The sequence below is a fragment of the Accipiter gentilis genome, chromosome 6, assembly GCF_929443795.1.
Source record: "Accipiter gentilis chromosome 6, bAccGen1.1, whole genome shotgun sequence".
Lineage (NCBI taxonomy): Eukaryota > Metazoa > Chordata > Aves > Accipitriformes > Accipitridae > Astur > Astur gentilis.
The window spans coordinates 26,424,334-26,447,016 of NC_064885.1; the positions used below are offsets into that span (position 1 = coordinate 26,424,334).

A 22,683-nucleotide genomic window follows, 5' to 3' on the forward strand; every position below is an offset into this window, starting at 1 on the left:
AGCAAAAATCTCAGCCTGCCCATCTCCCTAATCCCACAGACACACGCTTCCCTGCTGGGGCCTAGCCGTGCCCTTCCACCCCCATGCAGCTTTAACAGCCTGCGGGTTTAATCCCATTTGCAGCACATGGTCAGCACGTGCATCGTGTCTGTGCTTCCAACATATTTCACAACGCTTTTCAGGGAAGGCACAGCAGAAGACAGGATAACATCTCTCCAAACATGCAACTCTTTTCAATAAATCATTGCATCTATCTGCTTTAACAGCCCTGATCAAAATTAATTACAATCCTAACCGAAGAAATCGTCATGGCACTTACAATGAATTACTGCCATACAAGAGAGGTCTCCCCAGACTTCAAGCTTGGCCTGTGCAACTTAGCTATAACAATTCAAACCAACAGCCTGACCCAACTTTCTTACAGCCTCCTGCAGCTACCCAGCGACTCCTCTGCCCCAGCTCAGCCTCCTGCAAACACCGTGCTCCTGGCACGGGCACACAGACTCCCAGGGGCTGCAGCAACAGGGACCCCAACACCCGGCCAAGTGCCCTGCTGGGGCGGGAGGGAGGATCTCCGGCTTTCCCCCAGCCCGGCCCCAGGGCAGCGTACAAGTCCTGTCCCAGAGATAAAAGAGCCTTGCGGCAATGGGTAAAAGCAGCCAATGATGATCAATTGTACAATGAAAGGAAGCAAGCCATTTAAAAAGGAACTTTTATAAAACACGCTGCATCTGTTTAAAATTACATTAGAAAAAAGGTATAATGAATGTCCCTATTTCCACAAAAGGATATATTCTCTTACCGTAACCTCATGGCAGACTGAACACTCTGGTCTACAGGATAACAACCACACATTTAAGCTATCGCTTCCCAATTATACACAAATTAATAATTCACTGCCACAGGGAAAAATGAGCCCAATCATACATCATTCTTACAGCAGCTAATTGGGTGTGGAGCGGGCCAGCTCTGGTGGTAAATGGTAAATAATGCACATAGTATATCAAATTTTGCATGTAGATAGACAAGTTAATTTGCTTCCTGCTAAAGAAAAAGGCCTTTTTAAGAAGTAGACCATTTATCTCAACACTGACATGCACGACTCCTTTCACACATACACCTTCCATTACATATGTCCACCATGCAGAAAATCTTTAATAATGAGCATCATGTTTCAAGACGTGTGTGTGTACATGCGTATGTGTATATATATATGCATACATATGTGTATACAGACACACAGAGAACCTTACAATTCAAATAAAATTCACTGTTAATACACAGATATTGAAGTCGCAAAGCTTCCACGAATAACATATATATGTAAAGTTTTCTAAGAGACTGACACGGGGTTGTCTCTGTATCAAACGTTCTCAATCACATGCCTTATTTGCAGGTTTTAGGAAAATGAAATACAATTCATTGGCAATGTCCAGATGCTTTTTTATGTAAAAATGAACCCACTCGCCACTGGAAAGTTAGGGAGTGGAACCAGCTGCAGAGGGTTTTTTTGTTTGGTTGTGGTTTGAGTGTTTTTTTTAAAAAAACCAACAAAACAAAACAAAATATTAAGCTGTTCTTAGGGGCCTTTGAGTTTAAAACATGAAAGAAATGACTCTCTGCTTTTCTCCTTCCCCACAAAAAAACCCCATACACTTCTAAGCAATTCTCAAGCAACCTGTGTCACTAGTGTGGTACGTTACTCTCCCCATAGCACAACTGCTCCTGAGCTACCATCATTCACTCACAGCTCCACAGAAGACTTGGTATGAACAAAAGATATTTAGACTTCAGAGCTTGAAAACTGAACCAGCTTACGCTATATAGAATAACACTTACTTTCTTTTTTCTTAAGGTAGTTAGAAAAAATATGAAAATCGCCTTGATAAAACACCAGTGATGTTGCATATGGATGTTGAGGCGTGATGACGTAAATGCTCTCAACTTTTTCTGCAGTTCTAATAACATACTTAGATATTTGACCCTTTTCTACTCTCCCCTACAAACAGAAGAGGGAAAGAAATCCCTTGGTTGTTTTCCTGGCTGATGCTGAAGGAACTTGTCAACCCACAGCGGGATGCAGTGAGATCCAAAACTGGGCCCTTTGTAGTTGAAAAGGAAAGTCTTTAGCCAACTGGAAGTGACTTCTGATGGAAACTTTATGATTCTTCTTCTCCAACAGATTAATTGAAGGAAAAGTTTAACTTGATGTTTCATTCTGGTATCTATTGGCAACTGATTCTCAGCGATAACTGATATGCTTGCAATTTAGGAGTAAAAGCTTTTCTCCTTCATGCAAATGGCATCACACATTTGGTATTGATAACACAGAGGGATTTGGCCTGAATTCCAAATTAACTAAGGATCCAGACTCATGATACTGATTATTTTTCAAATCTCATGTTTTCTAAGACAAACTGGAGTTCACGTTCCCTCATATTCCTTTGCACATTTGAACCCTTAGAAAATAGCTGGTTTGTGTTTCAAAGGGTCTGATTTTCTAATCACAAGGACTAGCATTTTCTCCTTTGTATTTTCTTTTTATCATTCAGAATTCTCATGTAATCCACAGCTTCTAAATGCTGAGGAATTATCACAGATGCCACAATATCAAATACTTTTGCAAGAACTCCCCAACAAACTAAATCAGTGCAAGGTCAGTAAGGGCTGCACACATGGCAGCCGCCTCACTTAATGGTCCCTTCAGGGTCCTTATCAGCACCTAGGCACAGATTTCTAAATGCACATAGGCAACTAGCAAACATGCAAGCCCTGTGTTCCCAAAAGCATCAATTTCTCTGACACCAAGCCATGAAATACAACAGTCCAAAACCACAACTGAGTAACCTGCATCCCCATCACTGAGCAAGTGCACTGCGGTGCTGCTAACGTCAACGCATGATGCCATGCCCTGACATGGAGCATCACTGTAGACAATAGTCTGAAGAGAAGACAGCTTAAAACCACACTCCCAGATTATTCCTGTTCTGGCTAATACCATGTGGCTGTGGGCTACTGAGGGAGTAATGTCATAGCCCAGGGCTCTTGCTGGCAGATGCTGCCAGTCACTAACATAACAAGGGGAGCAGCAAGACATTACTTCAGGCTGTAGAGTAAAAACACATTGGAGCAACTCTTTGAATTTTTGTCTATGGTTTCTGCGTGCTGCTCCCAAATAAAGCCAGCACTGTTTGCAAAAATTTAGACTGTCCTTAAAAAAAAGTAAATAAATAAATAGACAACAAAAACCCCAACAAAGGTATTCTTTGCGTAACCCACACCTGCAGGTGACTTAGGGAGACAGGATCTTTTCAGCAGTTCCCAGCATGTTAGAGGACAGACCATGATTAAAAGTAAAATGATGACAACACTTCTGTCCAGTTGTGCTCTGGCCAGGACTGCTTGGTGAGAAGGGCAGGCTGTGTCAGTCAGGAGGATCACAACCCACCGCCGCAGCAGGAACACACCCCATGCTCCCAAGTCCTTACTCCAGAAGCGGAAATCCCAAACCCAAATCTTCCACCATAGTCCTCTGTAGGGCAGACAGGAGGCATCTCAGCTCCCGTGTGTGAGGAGGGCTGGTATCTTCCCTCTCACCCTCCCACATTGGAGCAGGCCTTGGTTAAGAGCTGGAACTCGCAGTCAAACCTCTCTGTTGTCAGCAGGGACATCTGGCTGAGAGGATGAAACAGGGGATTTCACAGGTTGATTCACAGCAGCTCTGGTGGCAGAGCCTTCAAACAAGTAAAGAAACTAATGCATGATTAGAGCTCTGAGCAAAAGAAAAAAAAGTGTCAAAATTTGAAGAAAGTCTTGCCTAATTTTCCCTTTGGTCAAAAAGACAGATACATACATGGCAGAACTCAGATTTTTTTTTTTTTTAATTTGTTTTTGACCAGCATATAGCCCATACATGACCTTCCACTTCCAAATGAGCGTTGTGGGAAGAAAAAAATAAATCATTTTTAGGGCCATATTTGGAAATGCTGGATCATCCAAAGATTCAGACAGAAACAGTTCTGAAAGCTGCTGGCCTGATGTTTTATTCCCCATCCCACCATCTGATGCTGCACCTGAGCCACTCTGTGATTTCTGTAAGCAGGGCAAGATACTGCTCCCACTCAGCAGTGCTCATTTCAGCCGGCCAGGTGTCTGTGTGGGGGGGTATCTCTGCCAACTCCTGCAAAGCAGAAATTACAAATCATGTCCACACACAGCAAAGTTAAAAAAACCCCCAAAACCTCACAGCAATAATTTACCTAAATATTTAAAAGAAAATAATTTTAAAATATTAAAGGTAACTCTCATGGACACTGATGTAATACTAAATGGAAATAAATTAACATTTTCATTCCACTAAATGAAATGAACACAGAACCCACACACATAAAACCAGAGTTTGCATTGGAAAGACAGCTTAAAACTCCCAAGCTTTAACTCAAACCATTTTTTTTTTATTAAAGTATGAATGCATTTATGCTGGAGAATAGTTTACATACATTGTAAAGCAACAAGCATATTTTCAAGAGGTGTGGGCCCTCCTCAATATGTCTCCATGCTCAATCTACATGCTTTAACACGGGACTCACACATACACTCTCACTTACAAACATATAGACCCACAAAACACAGACATAGAGCTATCTGCTTCGATTAGATTTCTTTTAAGGCTTCTGTAAGGTGCCCTAGTGCCCCTAACATTACCATAATTACGAACAAAATTGTATAAAGGAGCAGCATTACCTGCAAACTATTGATCTGCTCTTGACCTTAAAAAATATCAAGTGAAACAGGTTTTTCCTTTTATTTGAGTTTTATTAAACATCTGCATTTAAGAAAGGCATGACTCTCTATATCTGTGAAAAAGGAAAGATAACGCAAATCTTAAAATGAGCTTCTCAACCAGAACGGATGTTCAAACCTGACTCCCAAGGGACCGTTTCCTTTGATCTTTACAGTAACGCAGCCCTGGCTGTGCGACGAGGCACTACCAGCTCCATCCCACCAGGGCCACTTGACCAGCAATGCGGAGACCGGTAACATGGAGTTGAGGCTACCGTGCTCATATCACTTCAGACCTGAGGTTGATGAGAAGTCACCGTTCAAACACTAACAGACCCAAGTGTCCCTCAACTCTTACCAGTGGGCCCCGCTCCCACAGAGCACATCAAAACACACAGATAGTGGTGCTGGCCTGCTGTACCCCTAGCCATTGTGGAGTATTTGTCCTCTTTTTGGTATCCTGCAGTATATAGTCTGAAACTGCAACTACTGGTGTTGGGTGAAGGACGTGGCAGCAGGTATATTAAGAAAATAGGTACAATGAATAAAATAAAGGATAGCATATGATATAATGTGTACACACAAGCATCTTCTTTCATTTTTTATCTGTGAAATGTGAATTAACTGCAGAATGCCAGGCCATTAGTCTAAAAGGCTATGTATGGCTGTCTTAGCCTACGTACGGTCAAAGGATTTTTGTGATGCATCATGGAGAAAGATTCTTCGGGAACCATTAGGGCTTTCCAGGTCTACTTGCTCTTGTGCATCAGCATCAGCCCCCAGCTAGGAATGCCAGAGGAGCAACTAATAAAATTGCCTGACCAGTCTTATAAGACAAACTGGAATGATTCTACTTCATGGTATGCACCTGAACTACAGAGATGAGAAAGGGACAGTGATGGGTGGGTGAGAGAGATGGGGGAGGGAGCTTTTTTCTCACTTTTACAACAGCAGCAGATTTCAATGTAACGTAATTACTTTAATGATGCATATCTGTAGGTACTGAATTGCTCTTTTGATTTAAAAAGCTGGTCACACAAGTGTTTGGCAGTCCTTTCATTCCCCAATTTCAATTGTTGCTTATTCATCTCTCAGATCTCATTCCCTAGGCCATTTCTGCCTTTGCTGAACCGTGAATGAGTTCAGTCAGCCATCATCAGATTCAAATTCATGAGACACTTCCTCTGATGAGCTGTTCCTGTGGATCCGGCCATCGCTTTTCATGCTGTGAAAAGTCTTCTTAAAGGCCTCCATCATGGCATGGGCCAGCTTCTTGGCCTCCAGCTTGCTCTCACACTCTACAGCATGGCAGTCCATCTGGTAGGACAAGTCATCGTTGATCTCCCGATAGACCCAAGCAAAGATGTTTGGGCTGACGTTGTGGTCAGCAGTGCAGTAGGCTATACGTGCTACCTGAAAGGTATCCATGTGGACTGTTGCCTCGCCTTTGAGGTCCAGATGATGCAGCCAGACTTGGAAAGGGCGAATTTCCAGAAGGGCGTTAGCTGGGTAAATATCCTCCCTGGCAAGTGTGTGCTTCTTCCATAATTCAATGACTGGTTTCTCTGTGCAGCCTGACAAAAATTGCATCCCTGTTGTGGAAACCTTACCCAAATATGTAACCTGCAAAGAAGAGCAAAGATAGGTGAAACACAGACAGCAGGCTCCAGCATTACTTTCTGCCGTTCCAGGGAACTTTCCTTTATCTGGAAAATAAAAGCACCCCCACCCCGCAAACTCCCCAATTTCCCCAGCATCTTCAGTAAAACAGTTTTCAAACTGCTTTCCAGATATTTGTTTTTTCAGATGCTGCCTTCACTAATCAAACCCAGATGTTAGAAATGTTCAGTCTCTGAGTTTTAAGGGATTTCACTCTCTTCAGGTCCCCTGGAAAGGCCCGCTTTAGAGCCCAAGACTGTACCTCTAAGCTCATGTTAGCAAGTTTAAGTGCCAGTGGAGCAGGCCCCAGGTAGCTGTGATGCTAACTGCTTTTTTTTCTTTCTACTTTATTCAGATGATTTATTTGTATCATATTTCAAACATTAGTATCAGGGAGACTGAGACATTCTCAGTTTGATAATACAAGGCTGCAGGGGGTCAGAAAAGCACAATCACAGCAGAGGATTTTAAACTGTTTGAATGTTTTTTCCCAAAATGATCCTGGTTTTCCACCACTTCTGCTGTTTCTACTTAAGTTTTAAGCCAGGAATAGCTCAAAGCTGTTCAAGACTCTATCTTTGACCAGGGCTGAGACATTTATTACACCAATTTAAGAAAACATGCTGTTAAAAATCTAGCAATAAATCTACCTTAGTTTAATCACATCATGCCTATGCTTTTCTGTCTAGCTCTTTTGAGTAAATATCCTGTTATCCAATCTGCACAGGAAGGCAAGGTGGTTTTAGTGCCCTTACTGTATTTTCTTCACCAAAAAACAAATCCACTGAGAGGTCCATATCAAAATTCTGGATTAAGCCTGTGCAGAATCTGTGCAGCTGCTAAAGAGGCTTTCTTCCACTTACAGATGAATGGAAGATATTTTATCTGGGAAAAGGGATTTTCTCTAGAAAAGACAGACCGATGCCACATAAATACAATTATGCAAATTATTCTATTTATTGCTGTTGTCAGAATGGTGCATTTAAGAACAACTATATGAAACCAAAATTGCTTCTAATTTGTCTCTTGCAGCAGTAATTGCTTGAGACAGAATTTTGTGCCTCTTGCTTGATATCTTATAACCTCATGTGCATTTTACTCAAGGCATTTGGAGAAAAAAAAAGTCATCACATGCACTTTCCAAACTAATTTCTTCAAAATTCTGTATTAAACACACAGTATCAGCTATTTTTATTTTGTATATGCTTTAAGAAATGCAAAGAAAAAATATGGGATTTCCACACTTAAACACATTAAAAAATCATACCCACAAGGAATACAGGATTTGTATTCCATGCAAACAAAATTTTCCACAAGAAAAATATTTTGCTGCAAGCTTCATAGGTTTTTGTTAAACTCAGAGACCTAAATTAAGCCATAATTAAGGAAAAAGCTTACAAAACATTATTGGAAGTCCGTGTGGCTTAATCATGCCTGCCAAAAAAGCAATTTCATACCATTGACATTTCAAAATGGGAAATCTTATTCTTTGCCTATAAATATTCATGCTTTGCACTGGGAATATGTTAAATCTTATAAAGCTTTATATTTTTTGGAACAGTGGGAAACACAACAGCTAGAACAGTTAACAAGGCAAGACCCACCAGTGTTTTGCTTTATTTTATTTTATTAGTGATGAGAGTTGAGTTCCCTAAAGTACTGTAGAATAACTTAAAAGAAAACCTCAGAGCTCATAGTGCCAACTAAACACATACAACCAGCACATACAAGACCAAAGAGGAATATGTGTCTGCAACATACTGGGGGGTATTTCAACATATATCCACAGTCATATTGCTTTCAAAAGATCACGATCAGTGTGCAAATTTGCGCATTCAATATATTCTCTGAAGGTTCACTCAGCACCATTTCATATTCACAAGCCGGCTAACAAAAGACTAACACACACTGTAAATTAACTGAGCGTCTGGGGTTAGATTCAAAGCCCATTGCAGTAACAGAAGTCCTTCACTGACTTCAAAGAGATTTGCACAAAGCCTTTAAACCCTGAGGAACAGAGAATTAGCCTTTTGCTCATGCACTTTTTCACTGCCCAAATACAGTTTTGAATCCCCGGCCACAGGAGAGATGCTGCCACCACTGCAAACATTTTGCCTGCCCCGCTGCTGTTTGGAGAAGACCAGTATCACTTGGAGCATGCAGAAATAAGCACCTCTTGTTAGTGCACAACAGTAAATGCAGGGAATTGTTTCATTACAGGCTTGTCTGCAAGAGGAAAATGTTGACAGCATGTGAGCTGCCCTGCCACAACGGCATAAGGAGTGGGAGAAGAGAGGAAAGCAAAAGCAGCTACATCCCACTTAGGAAGCATTATTATGGGTCTTCCCAGGCAGTTAGCGCTGCTGAGCTCGGTGCTGCAAACTCACCCCCAGCACACAGAGCATCAGCTTCTCAGCACAGATGACTCCCAAGTGATGCTCGGGACACCTCCGGCAGCTGAGGAGCAAGACCAAAGCAGGTTGTCACATGGGAGTGTAAACTGAGTTTAATGTTCTCTGTATTCCTTCCCTGACACTAACTGCAACAACCTTTTGGCCGTCAATCTGTGCATGGCCTGCCTAAGTGTGAAGTTAGAAAAAAATAATGTATTTCCTTACAAATAAAGTATTTGTATTTTACAAAGAAAAGTAGTGAATTACTCTGAAAGCAACCAAGGCAAAAGTAACTAATAAGAAGGATGGGAAGATGGCTTATTTACCAAAATGGGATGTAATAGTCTGATTACTGTCCCAGTTCTGTCAGACTATAACTGCGTAGAAACCTTTGGAAAGTTGCTTCCTTTAACGCTACTTTGCATCTCCATTATATAAATTTCATTTTCCTTTGAGGACACATTCATAAATATTTATAAGGTGCTTACACATGACAACAAGGAGTTCACAGGAAAGAGAATAAACAAAACTTCTGGTTTAGAGTCTCTCCTGTACTGTGTCTTGCATAGAGACATCAACACCTACTAATGTTGTTATTTGTTGTTTCTTTTAAAACAAATTATCTTTTTCTTTCCTGGTTGAGGTACAAGCATTTCACAAGAGTAGCATTACTGTAGCTCTTAGTAGATGTCTAACATTTCATTGCTTCATGGTCCCCTGCTAAATACAGAACAAGGATACAGGGGCTGGCGAGACACCTCGAATACTTGACACAAAAAAGGCAGCGATCTCTTCAGAACAAAGTTGTCTTCATGATTAAATATCATCTACGTGTTATCCATTACATATTAATCCATCTGGAGCTGGCCAATTTAGTAACTTAGATATTAATATTTGCATAACTGCAGGGATGGTACCGGTTTGAACTAAAACCAGCAAAAGATGGATTTATAGGCTACTTCTCCCTGAGCTCTCAGTTACAAGGTTATTCCACAAGCAATGCTCCCTGCATTTTGGCTCCTACCTTTTCATGTCTCACAGCACACCCACCTTTATTTAAATGTCCAGAAACCACTGACCACACACATCATTAGAGTAAAGCTATTACAGTACAACCATCTTCCTTTCTGATTTCCAAGTCTGCCAACCAAAGACCAAAGAACAGATTATTCCTTCCATTATCAGATAGAGAAGAAAATTATTTTGAGGCAAAAATTCCCACTGGTGGTCTTTTCCATTAAAATCGATGGTGTCTCATCAGTGTGAAGCCAGCAGGAAGTATAAAAAAAAAAAAATTAAATTCATCTTTAATACTCATAGGAACCAGATGTGAAGGGCACAGAAAGACATCATTATTGTTGTTGTTGTTGTTGTTACGTGTGCATGTGCAAACACACACTGAAGAAGAGCCTGAACAGAATCAACTGTATAGCCTTACTAACTAGAGAGCAATCATTGACAAGGACAGGCAATAGCCACAGCTCAGGCTGAAAGCCACATCTGCGATAATACAGGTCTGACCACCAGCCAAACTTCACCAGGACTGAATAACACTTTTCCTTCCTCTGAAATACTGGACAGAGGTCACTTGGCAGTAAACATCAGTCCAGGAAGATGACTTATTTGTGACAGCATGGCATGTCCCAGAGCAAGTGTCACCCTACACACACCGAGGCCAGTAACCGTGTTCCCTCCCCTCTAGCCACAGTGCAAGGCAGAGTAGCCACAGGTTGGTTGTAACGTGTAAATTATGATTAAGCTGTTGCAGCCTTTACTTGTTTTGGACACTGTATTTTAAGTGAGAAAAGGAATGGAAAAGCTAGCTCAATGCCACTGTGTTAACCTTAAGCAATGAAAGCATTTCATATCATATCTTCTTCCAGGGGTAGGACTACATTTCTTCATGGCACTTTCAGTCTTTTGGTTTGTGTGTTCTATCTTTCCCACAGATTTCTGGAAGATACAACTCGCAACAACTTCTTGTGCATGTTAAATATTACCCACATTCCTCCCAGCCTTTCTATGGCAAACTGGCATTTCCCATCTGATCCTTCGCTCCCTGGCAAGCCACTGTCACCCAACATGACACAAAATACACTTGTGGTTTCAGCACTTCTGTGCTTGCAAACATTCAAACCTTTAGCAGAAGCCAAGATGGTCTGAAGAGCTCCTTATTTCACCCTAGAGACTTGCCAACACCAGTGTCAGTATCTGACAAAACCATCCTCAACAGAAAAAGGCTGTGCCTTTGCCCTTTCATAACACAACTACAGCCACCTGACATGTAGAGATGTCTCATGTCAAAGGATAGGAAGATTAATAGATGTCATCTTTCATGCACTGTCCTGGACACACAAAAACATCTGAGTATTTTGACATTGTTGTTTTCAATCCCTTCAGTCCAGTAATGTATAGTGAAAATATCTTTTAGTAACTAGGTTCAAGAGCTTACCAACTTTGAAAAGACCAATATAGCAGCTGCCATAGACATTTTCACTTCTAGCACAGCATGATTTGTCAGAAATAATAAGGGGGTTTTCCTTTCCATACTCAATTCTTTTCTTTATCATTGACCTTGCGTTGTTTACTTGCAGCTCATATGAGATAAAGAACAGCTTAGCTCCTGCACGCATCGAGTTGACTTCAGATCTGACTCCCCTATGGACCATAAATCCACACTGCTCCTAACTCATGAGCCTCAATTGGGCATCTAAAGTTAGGCAGCCCAATTTCTTTTTCTCCCTCCGTTCCTATCCCCACTCCATAGACTACCATTGCTCCAAGAAAGCAGATCCAAGTTGTAAAGATCCATAATTATTACATTACATGAGGGCAGATGCTCTCTTGGCACAGGAGTCTGGCACGGGAAAACATACACACAGATTACTCTGGGCTCTCTCGCTATTCAAGACCATGATCAAAGGACCATATGGAAAATTAACTACTTAGTTATTTCTTTAATGTAAGTATTTCCTCCACACTGGATGAGGGTCTTTGTTAACAAAATTAACAAAGAAAATGAAAAAATTAAAACAAATACAGCACTGAACTTGAGCCAGCAGGTGTTTACTCTGCATATTTTCAGTCACCAGAGGATGCCCTAGAAGATCTTGAATCTTACGCAAATCTTAGTAATAGGTGACTGTTTCTTTTGTCGATCTGTATTTTAAAAGAAACATTCTTTTAGCCCCAAATTTGGTCTAGTTGCAACTGATTATATTTGATTCAAGACAGTAAGATATTCCACACTTAAAGGTGAGGCAAGCAGAGGTAATGAGACATTTTCTTCCTGAAATCAGAAGAATTTCTCCTGTGGCGACATCAGGGCATTTGGTAATGACAAAAGGATTGGAAGGGTCTGTGTCAGGATGCACAAGTATAGACTCTCCAGTGAGCAAGGAAATCATCAGCTTGTCCCAGCCAAGCAAGAAGTACCAGCCTAAAGATCAGCTAAACTTGCAAAAATATTTAAGAGGAATACAGAGGAGATTTGAAGAAAGGAAAACCAGCCAAAAGCATTTTTGGGAGGACGTGTGCATGTCTTGTTATGAATTGCTGCTGGAACACAGATAAACATGCAGACACACTCTGGGTTAGCAATACAAAAGCACACACAAGATGAGAAAGCCCAAGCTTCACCCAGCCTCCATGCACTTATTCTCGAGGCCAGAACAAAGCAAGCTCGATCTCCACATCATTACCAGGTCTGGAAAACACTGTGAGAAGCTGCTACCCAGAAAACCTGTGCTTGGGCCTCCCTGTGCCCCAGCAGCCCCAGCAGCCGGCCACACCACCAAACACTAGTCTTGGTGAGGTCCAGAACTGTCTGGATACAGCCCCATATCTTCCAGTGCCTCCAAAATGCATCAGAAGATCACATTAGATATGGTGCTGGTGGATTCCAAACATCACCTTTTCAGTTCAGAGACAAAAATAAATAAAAATATATATAAGAAAAAATAAGATTAAAAGGGCATGTTTCACCATGGCCACTGCCACCTGGACTACCTCCCCTTCAAGCAGCATGTTACCCTCCTGTCCCCGGTCACAAAGCTTTGGAGAGACTCTCCATAGGAGCCCTGGGCAGCCTGGCAGAACCCACCAGGACATCCCCTGGTCCCTGGGGGCTGGGGAACACAGTGCAGCATTTGGAAAGCCAGCCAGGAGACAAGGTGGCCATCAGGGAGCTTCACTGCAATGGTGGTGTGCACAAAACCCACAGTGTCTCCCACGCTGGGTGGTCAGGGAGGGTCGGGGCTCACAGAGGGTTGCATGGCATTGAGTGCTGAAACTGGATATTTTTATCCACAGCAGAGCTGGGATACGAGTGGACAGGCCTGCAGCACGCTGCCTGGCAGCTCAGTCACTCATGGCACATCTTTCATTTCAGTAAAAGCAAATTTAGCTGTAGAGTCATTTGCAACATCTTTAATTAACACACCCAGCTCCTGATGCAGAGGGAGCACTCCGTGCTAGCCAGGGTGCCCGTCCCACCGCACCACCACAGCAGCTTGGCTCTCCTCGCCCTCAGGCAGAGTGACTCTGTCTCAGGCTAGTGGCTTTGGGATTTAGAGCCAAAACCTGCTTTTTGGCTCTAGAAGGAAAACAAAAATATCCCAGACATTCCACTGGATCACTGAGCAAATACCATGAAATGCACTCAAGCAATGTTTGCTTAAGACCCAACAACCTAACTCAGTTAAGGAAAAAGGCTGCACAGTTTCCCTCTGCCTGTCACTGCTTCCTCACCCACGCTGCCTGCCATCCAGCCAAAGCCTTCGCAGCACAAACATGAGGGTCTTTGTGGGAACTGCAGGGCTCCTCAGCACACAGAAATACTCAGTAAATGCAGTAACATGGCTTACAGAAATATGTGAAGAGCTCTTTTATTTTGGAGACAAAATTTAGAGGGACAGCAGACTGTGCTGGGCAACCGTTTAATGGAAAATAACCATAGACTCTGATGGCTGCCCTCTGGTATAGGAGGGATGGAAAAAAAAGATCAGTAGTTAATGTCTGATTTATTCTGAGGAATCAAAGAGTAGCTCCAGCAAAATCTGGAAGTGTCAGCACCTCTTCAGCAGTTAAGTCAACAGCCAGCATCTGACTCCTTTAGTGGGAACAACGCTGAACCTATGTCTTAAAACAATGCCAAAATTCCCCCTCAAAAACAAAAATAATAAACAAGCCCAGCAAGAAATGCATTCAACCCTTTACATCTTCAGAACTCCTTTGGAAAAACAACTGCTGGGCAGCAGCTGCTCCTTTCTTCCCTCCCTCCCTCCGTCCGTCTGTCTGTCTGTCCCCACAGCCACGCTTACAGTAGCCCTTCACTGGTGCCTTTATTCTCCCATGTGTTTCTCAGCTGTGACCGTACAGCAGATCCTGCCTTAGTTTAGTCCCAGGAAGAGTTCACCACACAAGTAAGGTGTAAAGTGATAGCGCGGGGCAGTCACTTTAGACATAACTCAATCATCCAACTAAATCCTTTTAAAGGACACAAAAGCTCTGGTTATCTTTAATCTGTCATTATTCTTTCAGGTTTTACAGTCTTGGTGCTTCCAGGTAGCTGTAGCAGGTGAAGGAGAAGGAAGAGCTGGGGCACAGTGAAAACACCTTTTCTTGAAAAATGCTCATCCCCAGTAGAAAGAAAAACCTATTACCAATTTCACTGCTGCTTCTGGGCTAGTCTAGGAAAGCCTTTTAACATAGCAGCAGGCAGAGCAGATGAGTTACTGTGGTCCAGGGTGGGTGTCCCAACATCCAGTCCCACATCTGCCAGGACTTTTCTGACAGAGGGCCTGAGCTCACTCACAAAGGACATCTCATTCCTCAGACACAGAGGAGAACAAACACTCCAGGGACTGAGGACAATGGACGCCAAGAGCAGGGTACATCTCTGAGATCCTGTCCCAGCTCTGAGCAAGACACCCAAGAGCACACAGACATCCCAGAGCCCCTCTCCCCAGCCAAATAAAATCCTAATCCTCCCACAGCAGAGCTCTGCCAGGTCTCCCACTGATGGGGCCTGGGGAGAGGAGCGGAAGACAAAAACCTCTGAAGAGTGCCCAGAGGAACAGAGCCCTCCTTACCCAGTGTGACTAGCCCCATCACCGACACCAACTCACACTGCTTGGGAGAGAGGAGGGAAAAAACATAGACATTTGGCAAGTTTAAGATTTAGTAAATACATGTATTGAAATGGAAAAAATTTACCCTTGATGGCTTAATTTGTAAGCTCTGAGAGGAACAAAAGCAAACAAGAAAAAGCCCACTGGCTCCACAGACCAAGTAGTCAGTGCAGGATAAATAAGGCAGCAAGCAGAGATCTCCTTTGGAAACACAACCCTGAGAAACTCAACAGTCCAAGCTTTTCACCTTTCATTACATCAGGCTGCTGCTCAACAAGCCTCTTTGTAAACTACCCTGGGTATTAAACTACTGTCCTCAGTTAGACCTAAGAGCATCTAGCTTATATCCAGTGACCAGGAGTCTCTGCCTAACTGGTAAAATGGTTAACCAAGCCCAAACACAACCTCAGCAAGAGCCAGCTCTGCTCCCTGCAACCTCGCGATAGCAACAAAAGGATCACCTCTTGCATTGCATTTTCCACTGGACAGGAAGCTCTTTTTGTGGTTTGGCTTGCGGGGATGAGTCTGAAATGAAATCAAGTGGAACTGGCAAATTGCAGCTAGCTTGCAGTCAGAGACACTTGGGTCCTGGTGTGAGTAGAAGATTTACGCTGCACTATTTAAAACTCAAGAAATCAATTTAATTCTAGCAGCGATTTTAAAAAGTTGTAGTGCAAGACATAACTGAATGAACAAATGCATCGATCGTACACAACCTCAGCAGGGCTGCTGGACACCCTACTGTACAAGTTGATGATTACTTTTATTCCCAAATATTTTCTTTATGTTGCTATTTAGATCACTTTCATTCTCTGTCTCCTTTCATTGCCTCACACGACTTCCTTTCTCTGTGCTCAGTTACCACTGGGTTGAAATTAGTTCTTGGATAAGCCAGTTCATTTTCCATTGTCCTTCAGGAGTCTTCCCAGGACAAGGAGGCAGCCAGGGAAATGAGAAGAAAACCAACCCACACTGCAGTCACTAGTTGCAATTACTTGGAGTTTCCTTCACACAAAGTCCTTCCAAAACCTCTCCTCTGACACCTCAAAATCTTCACTTTGAGAATGTCCCTTCTGCCAGAAGAAAGCGGCATTATGTTTGTCTGATCATGATCTTCCTCTAAACAGACATCTATCTTGACATTTATGTTCAAATTACACACAAGCTTTTTTCCCTACACATTCCATATTTACATAAGGTTGAAAATGAGCCTGAAAAATCTGATTAAGCAACTCATCATGTTTCAGAAACCTTTTTGGTCCTGGGGTCCTCACAGCTGTTGCCTCGTAGCAGAGGGAAGGAGCCCACAGGCGGAGGGGGGCGGAGAAGGCTGTTTGCTTTTACTTTGTTCCCCTTCCTTTCCAGCCCACAGAAAGCTCACTTTGGCACTCGTCCCACAAAAACTTCAGTTGTACTTAATGGAGCATGCAAAGAGCGAGTACGGGAATGGCTATATAACTTGGGCCACTGTTTCCACCGAGGCATGTGCATTTTGCATACTCTCCAAGACTTTGGACAGTGAAGTACTCCCAGAAAGCCATGCAGAGCACACGTTTTTCAGGATCTTTTATGTCTAAGAGATCTGTCCTCAGGGTTCCCTTCTTTGAGCATTCCCTACAAGACCCTTGTATTTCCCTTTTAGTTCTTCCTTTTAAAAGACGATGCCAAGTAATAAAACTGAACAAAGCCTGTGTTACTAAGACATTCAGTTCTGGAGACCAAACATCTCAACTGCACTTGTTTCCTGGCACAACTTGACAACACCTGAAATTAAGAGCAAAAGGGAAGGGAGCCAGCTTCAGGGATCACTGAAGATGACTACAAATTGGGTTTGTATTTCAAGAGAAGGGTCAGGCCTACGTCGCAGGAAGAACAGAAGAAAAATAATGACAACTAAACTATTTCAGTTCTCCCTCCCACTGAGTGCCATTAAGACCAGTAAAATTCAAAAAAAAAAGAAAAAAAATTACAAAACAAACCGCGGACATGAGACACTCCCAGAAACAGCAGATATCCTCCACACACTGCAAATGAAACACATTCCCTGAAGAGAATGGAGGAACACAGAAATATCACCCCCCATATAAATGTAACTGTACCTGCATCTGCAAAGTCGCCTGTTAAGGTACTTGGTCATTAGTTTTACATCTCCTTCATGCATCACTATGTGAAATGAGTTCCACGACTTAGCAAAACCCTTAGAGATTTTTCCAGTTCTCAAATTTTAGCGTCTCCAGAAAAAGACTTATTCAAAGGCTGAAGAAGAAATACAGGGTCTACACTGGGATGGAGCTTTTATACTGCAGCAATGAAAAACAGACCTTGCATATTTCAACTTAATAACAAGCACTAAATACATTATTAAAAAGAAAATATGGTTAAACAACTCTTTTTATTGTTAAATGAGCCCTTAGATAAATACGCTTGATTTATCACTTATGTTTGTTTGTGTTATCAAATTCTGGATCAGGGCCATAGCAACACAGGCTCTACACAGACAGAGGGAATACAACGTTGCTGCCTCTAAGGTTTATGACACTATATTACAATTTAAACAGAATTTTCCCACTCAACAATGCGACAGTATTTTAGCAGACTAAACACAAGATTTTAAAAGAACAAGTATGCCCCATAGAGTATAGTGCTGGAAGACAATGGTGCCATGCAGTTTTTAATTCATTTCCAAAGCCACGGTTCACAGTGCCTCCAAGGTCCTGTTTTCACAATGGATTTAGTGCTTGCCTGTGCCTTCAACAGTCACTTTCCACTTGGGTGATGTCTTTCTAACCAGTACAGAAAGATCTGAAAGCGATCCTTAGCCCCTGTGAGCATCCAGTGAATTGGCTATTCATGCAGGCTACCTGGGCTCCAGAGAGGTTTGTCTCCTGGGAATTTCTCCAGGCATCGAGAGGTCTTTTACAATGACACAGAGGGAGCCTCCCTCCTTTTCTGGCTAATTTAATCACAGCATCACATGTGTGTCCCTCTAAAAAAAAGCTACATTGCCTCCAATGCATTCTCTTGGCATGTATTTCAGCTCTAAGGCAATAAGCCTACAGAGCAGCCTGAAAGCACAGTCCTCAACCACCTGGAGCAAAAAAAGAGACACGGAGACTTCTACGGTGCTAATTGCAGCCAAGATGAAAGAAAAGACCAAGCCTTGGTTTGGAGAGCCTGGAAGGTGGCACTCCAAAGTGGAGGACTGTCTGGAGGAAAGAAGGGGAAGGGGGCAAAGGTCCTCTTCTCTGGGGACAGCTCTACTTACCACTGCTGTAATTTAGATGATCTGTTACGGTATCTTGCCCCCAGTACAATTCAGACAGCTGCAGGTCAGACCCAATCACTATCCACACCAGTTGTACAGCAAAATCCTAGGAGCTCCCTTCATATCCACAATTCATCTCTCTGGGATTACAGAGGTCATGGCTTTTACAAAGGGCAGAAAATTAATTTTCATAGTTTCCACTGGCCCTGAAGTTGACTTTGTAAAGACAAAAATCTATAGTGAATAGCCCTGCTGTTGGTATGTTTGACGAAGGACAAAATGGTGCAAATTTTAAGGATTGAAGGAAAAAAAAAGAAACTACTTATGATGGAAATAAATAAACACTTCACTGTTTTTCTTGACACTTATTGTCTTCATGCAACTATAAATACTTGCAGTTAAAAATATAATAATCAATAACATTATAAAAAGCTCCCTGTCTTGCAGTTCTCAGCCAACAAAAACTGCCATCTGGATTTAAAAAATTGCTCCAATTTATATTTGCAGAGGATTTCTGTGTTTGTATGAGCAGTAAGAAAGAAAGGATATAAAGATACAGTAGCAAACAATGATGGTAGGATCAATACTGATTCAGAGCAACTGCTGAACCTGCAGAGCATCATATTCATCTACTCTCCATCACCTATGCTGCTTTAAGAGAAGTTAGGGTGAAAGAAGTACAATAGCAGCTCCACTCATTCCTATTTTCTGCCTTCCTCTTCACAGTCTAGCAGTCACTGGGACTACATGGCCAAGCCATAGTGAGCAGAGATCCTACTGGGTGTTTTGCCACTGAAGCTCAGACACCTTTGGTCCAGTTGCTGCTTGGCCTACCTGGGGACGGAGGGTCAGTTCTAGATAAAGCAACACTAACTCTGAAATCGCTCTTCAGCATGACAACAGAATACAGCTTCCTAAAGCAAAGAACATTACAGGCTGCCTATGACTTTGTCTCTAAGCAAAGTACATCCATCCTACGAAGCACAGGCCATTCCATAGCACAATAAGCTCAATGAGGTCTCACCACCCAAAAGTTAACACATTGCTAACTGTGACTGCCAATATATATCTAGTAAAAAACTCAGAAGTCTGATGATTGTTTTCTATTTAAATGACTGTATTGGTTTTGTATGGCAAGGTTTGGGTAGCAGGGGGGGGCTACAGGGGGTGGATTCTGTAAGAAGCTGCTGGAAGCTTCCCCTGTGTTCGAGAGAGAGAGAGCCCAGACCAGCCGGCTCTAAGGCAGACCCGCCGCCGGCCAAGGCCGAGCCAATCAGTGATAGTGGTAACACCTCTGTGATAACATTTTTAAGAAGGAAAAAAAGGTTGGGACAGAGAGAAACAGCCACCGGAGTGAGGAGTGAGAACATGTAAGAGAAACAACCCTGCGGACACCAAGGTCAGTGAAGAAGGAGGGGGAGGAGATGCTCCAGGCGCCGGAGCGAAGATTCCCCTGCAGCCCGTGGTGAAGACCCTGGTGAGGCAGGCTGTCCCCCTGCAGCCCAGGGAGGTCCACGGTGGAGCAGATCTCCACCTGCAGCCTGGGGAGGACCCCACGCCGGAGCAGGTGGGTTCCCGAAGGAGGCTGTGACCCCGTGGGAAGCCCGCACTGGAGCAGGTTCCTGGCAGGACCTGCGGATCTGTGGAGAGACGAGCCCACGCTGGAGCAGGTTTGCTGGCAGGACTTGTGACCCCGTGGGGGACCCGCGCTGGAGCAGTGTGCTCCTGAAGGACTGCACACCGTGGAATGGACCCATGCTGGAGCAGTTCGTGAAGAACTGCGCCCGTGGGAATGGCCCACGTTGGAGGAGTTCGTGGAGGACTGTCTCCCGTGGGTGGGACCCCACGCTGGAGCAGGGGAAGAGTGTGATCAGCCCTCGTCCTGAGGAGGTGAAGCGGCAGAAAATAACGTGTGATGACCATAAACCCCATCCCTGTCCCCCTGTGCCGCTGGGGGGGCTTGGTGGTGAAATCCGGGAGTGTAGTTGTGCCCGGGAAGAAGGGAGGGGTGGTGGGAAGGTGTTCTGAGATTTCATTTTATTTCTCATTACCTTGCTCTGGTTGATTTGTAATAAATTGAGTTAATTTTCCCAAATTGAGTCTGTTTTGCCCATGACAGAAATTAGTGAATGATCTCTCCTGTCCTTATCTTGACCCGCAAGCTTTTTGTTATATTTTTCTCTCCCCTGTCCAGCTGAGGATGGGCGAGTGATAGAACGGCTTTGGTGGGCACCTGGTGTTCAGCCAGGGTCAACCCATCACAATGACTCGAACAGTTTTCATTAACAAGGTGTTTCACAGCTCTGTAACGAGTAAATACTCATTCTTAACCATGTATCATCATCCTACTCTTACAATTTTTCATCTAGTTACTAAAATTATTTAATAGAATAAGCAGATCTTTTTAAGAGCTTAATACTTCTTGATCATACCAAGTGTCCAACCAGTGCATAATACTTTCTCCAGCACTTTCCTGTATCAGACAGAAAGGGAAGGATAAAGAAGCAGGGTTTGAACTGACGAAGCAATGGCCAAGACTGGAATAAACTGCCCACAGGGGAAGGTTTCTCTTCCCCAAACAGCAGGAACCAAATATTTCCAGGCATTTCAAGAAAGCCCATGGGTTTAGAGGGCTCTCTCCCTTTGCTTTGAGATATTGACAGATTTTCAAAAGAGCACAGACAGCAACACGTGTCGAGCATTTTAAGACAAGCTGACCACTCTTTCAGTATCTAGAAATACAGACAGAAATCTGGCAAGAGAGATCGGTGTGTGCATTAACAAATGAGGAATGACTTGTCTTTTAAAATTCTGTAGCTTTCCCCATCTAGGCTGAAGCAAGCAAAGTCAAAGCACTCCTGTTCCTAGGGAGCCTGATACAACACTGGTATGAGACACAGTTGTACTTTCACTCACAGAATTAGAACCCTTTCTAAGTCTCTCCTAACAGTCTGGTTTCCTACCAAAGCTGTTATTATTTTGGTTAAATTTTTTTAAATAGAAAATACCATATATTTTAGGTTTAATTATGCATGAGCTTAAATATGACAGCACGATAGAGAGAAAACAGCATTTTGGGTAACATAGAATTTACTTTAGATTTACTTTATGCTAAAAATGTAGATATTTACAGTAAAAGCACACACTATATTATTTGTCCCCTATCATCTGTCTGTAGCCTTCCACTCTTTTCCTCTGCTGCCTCTTCATCAAAACAAGTTGGTATCTCTTGTTGGGCTGAAACCAAGTAGAAGATTCTTTAATTACAGTGCAAACCCACAAACAGCATTGAAGTTCAAGCCATCTATGCAAAAATCAAATCTGAAGAGGCCAACCTAGCTATTCCTGTGAGAGGATCTTATTTACAAGAAAGCATCCTGCTTCTACAAGAAACTCACAAAAAAAAAACCAACCCAAAAACCAGGAAAAAAACCCTCAAACCACGCCCCTGCAGCATTTCTTACTCCAGGCAAGGGCAGCCAGCATGTGATTGTCTTCAGAGGATCTTGTTTATCTTTTTTTTTTTTTTTCCCCCCAAGGAGAAAAACCTGAAATAGAGGTTAGTCCCCACCTGAAAAACCAAGTAGTATGGCAGACAATATAGATTGTAATTTGTCTTCATGTTTTGTCATTAGCAAGGTAAGATTTTTATTTTCATTAAAAAAACGTAGATACAAAACAACTGCATCTCCCTTCTCCACAAAAGCACCGAAGAGAGATTATAAAAATCTTCACATTTAAAATAGCCACAAGGCAGTCCCTCCTATGGCAGCAAGATCACACAATATGCACTAGTGAATCGGACCACAGCCCTTCTGGGGATGAACTTGCTAACGCCCAGAAATGGCATGAATGCATCATGTCGTAATGCCTGTCACAGCCTTAGGTTCCTAAGATCCCAAATTGTTCAGCCGTGCACATAGACAGCTTCCTATCTGCATGCATAAAGTTGACACCATGCTATTCTAACAGGATATGATATACATATATATGTACTACAGAATAATTCTGTTGAATTATTTATAACACCTTTCTTCTCAAAGAAGCATTTAGCAAGCCGTATCATTAAAACATAAACAGCAGCTGCCTACATGTCCCTGTATACCCCAAATACAGAGTTTAGAAGAGGAGGTGATGAACAGTGTTACCGAGGGAAACTGCAAGGGCAATTTATGAGGGAGCAATGTAATTAATGGAAATGGAAATTGGGCTTTAGCAGCCCCGCTCAGAGTGCTACCCTTGCAAAAAGAGACACAGTTTTCCAATGATTGCAGTGCCTGGGACACTATCTGTCTCATTCACAGCACAGTGTCATTAGGAGAGGTGTCTCCCAACAGCATGGGGGAGCACTGCCTTTACACCACCACATCTGCTACACTCCCACTCACTTTGCAGAGCAGGTCCCAGCTACATAAACACCCAAGAATCAGCAAATACAAAGGAGAGCTCTTCA

General features: G+C 42.8%; 1 protein-coding gene across 7 annotated transcripts in view; it reads right to left on the minus strand.

Moving 5' to 3' along the window:
• Positions 1-4,287: 4,287 nt before the first annotated feature.
• PID1 (phosphotyrosine interaction domain containing 1) overlaps positions 4,288-22,683 on the minus strand; it is a 91,859-nt gene continuing 73,463 nt past the window's right edge. For 4 of the 7 annotated variants that reach the window (XM_049803199.1, XM_049803198.1, XM_049803194.1 and 1 more), the window contains exon 3: positions 4,293-6,405. In XM_049803199.1, the coding sequence (XP_049659156.1) occupies positions 5,929-6,405 (477 nt within the window). In that variant the 3' untranslated portion in view covers positions 4,293-5,928. Of the gene's footprint in view, positions 6,406-8,828; positions 8,899-22,683 lie in introns of all 7 variants that reach the window. The other 3 variants (XM_049803201.1, XM_049803200.1, XM_049803196.1) reach the window with 3 other exon arrangements.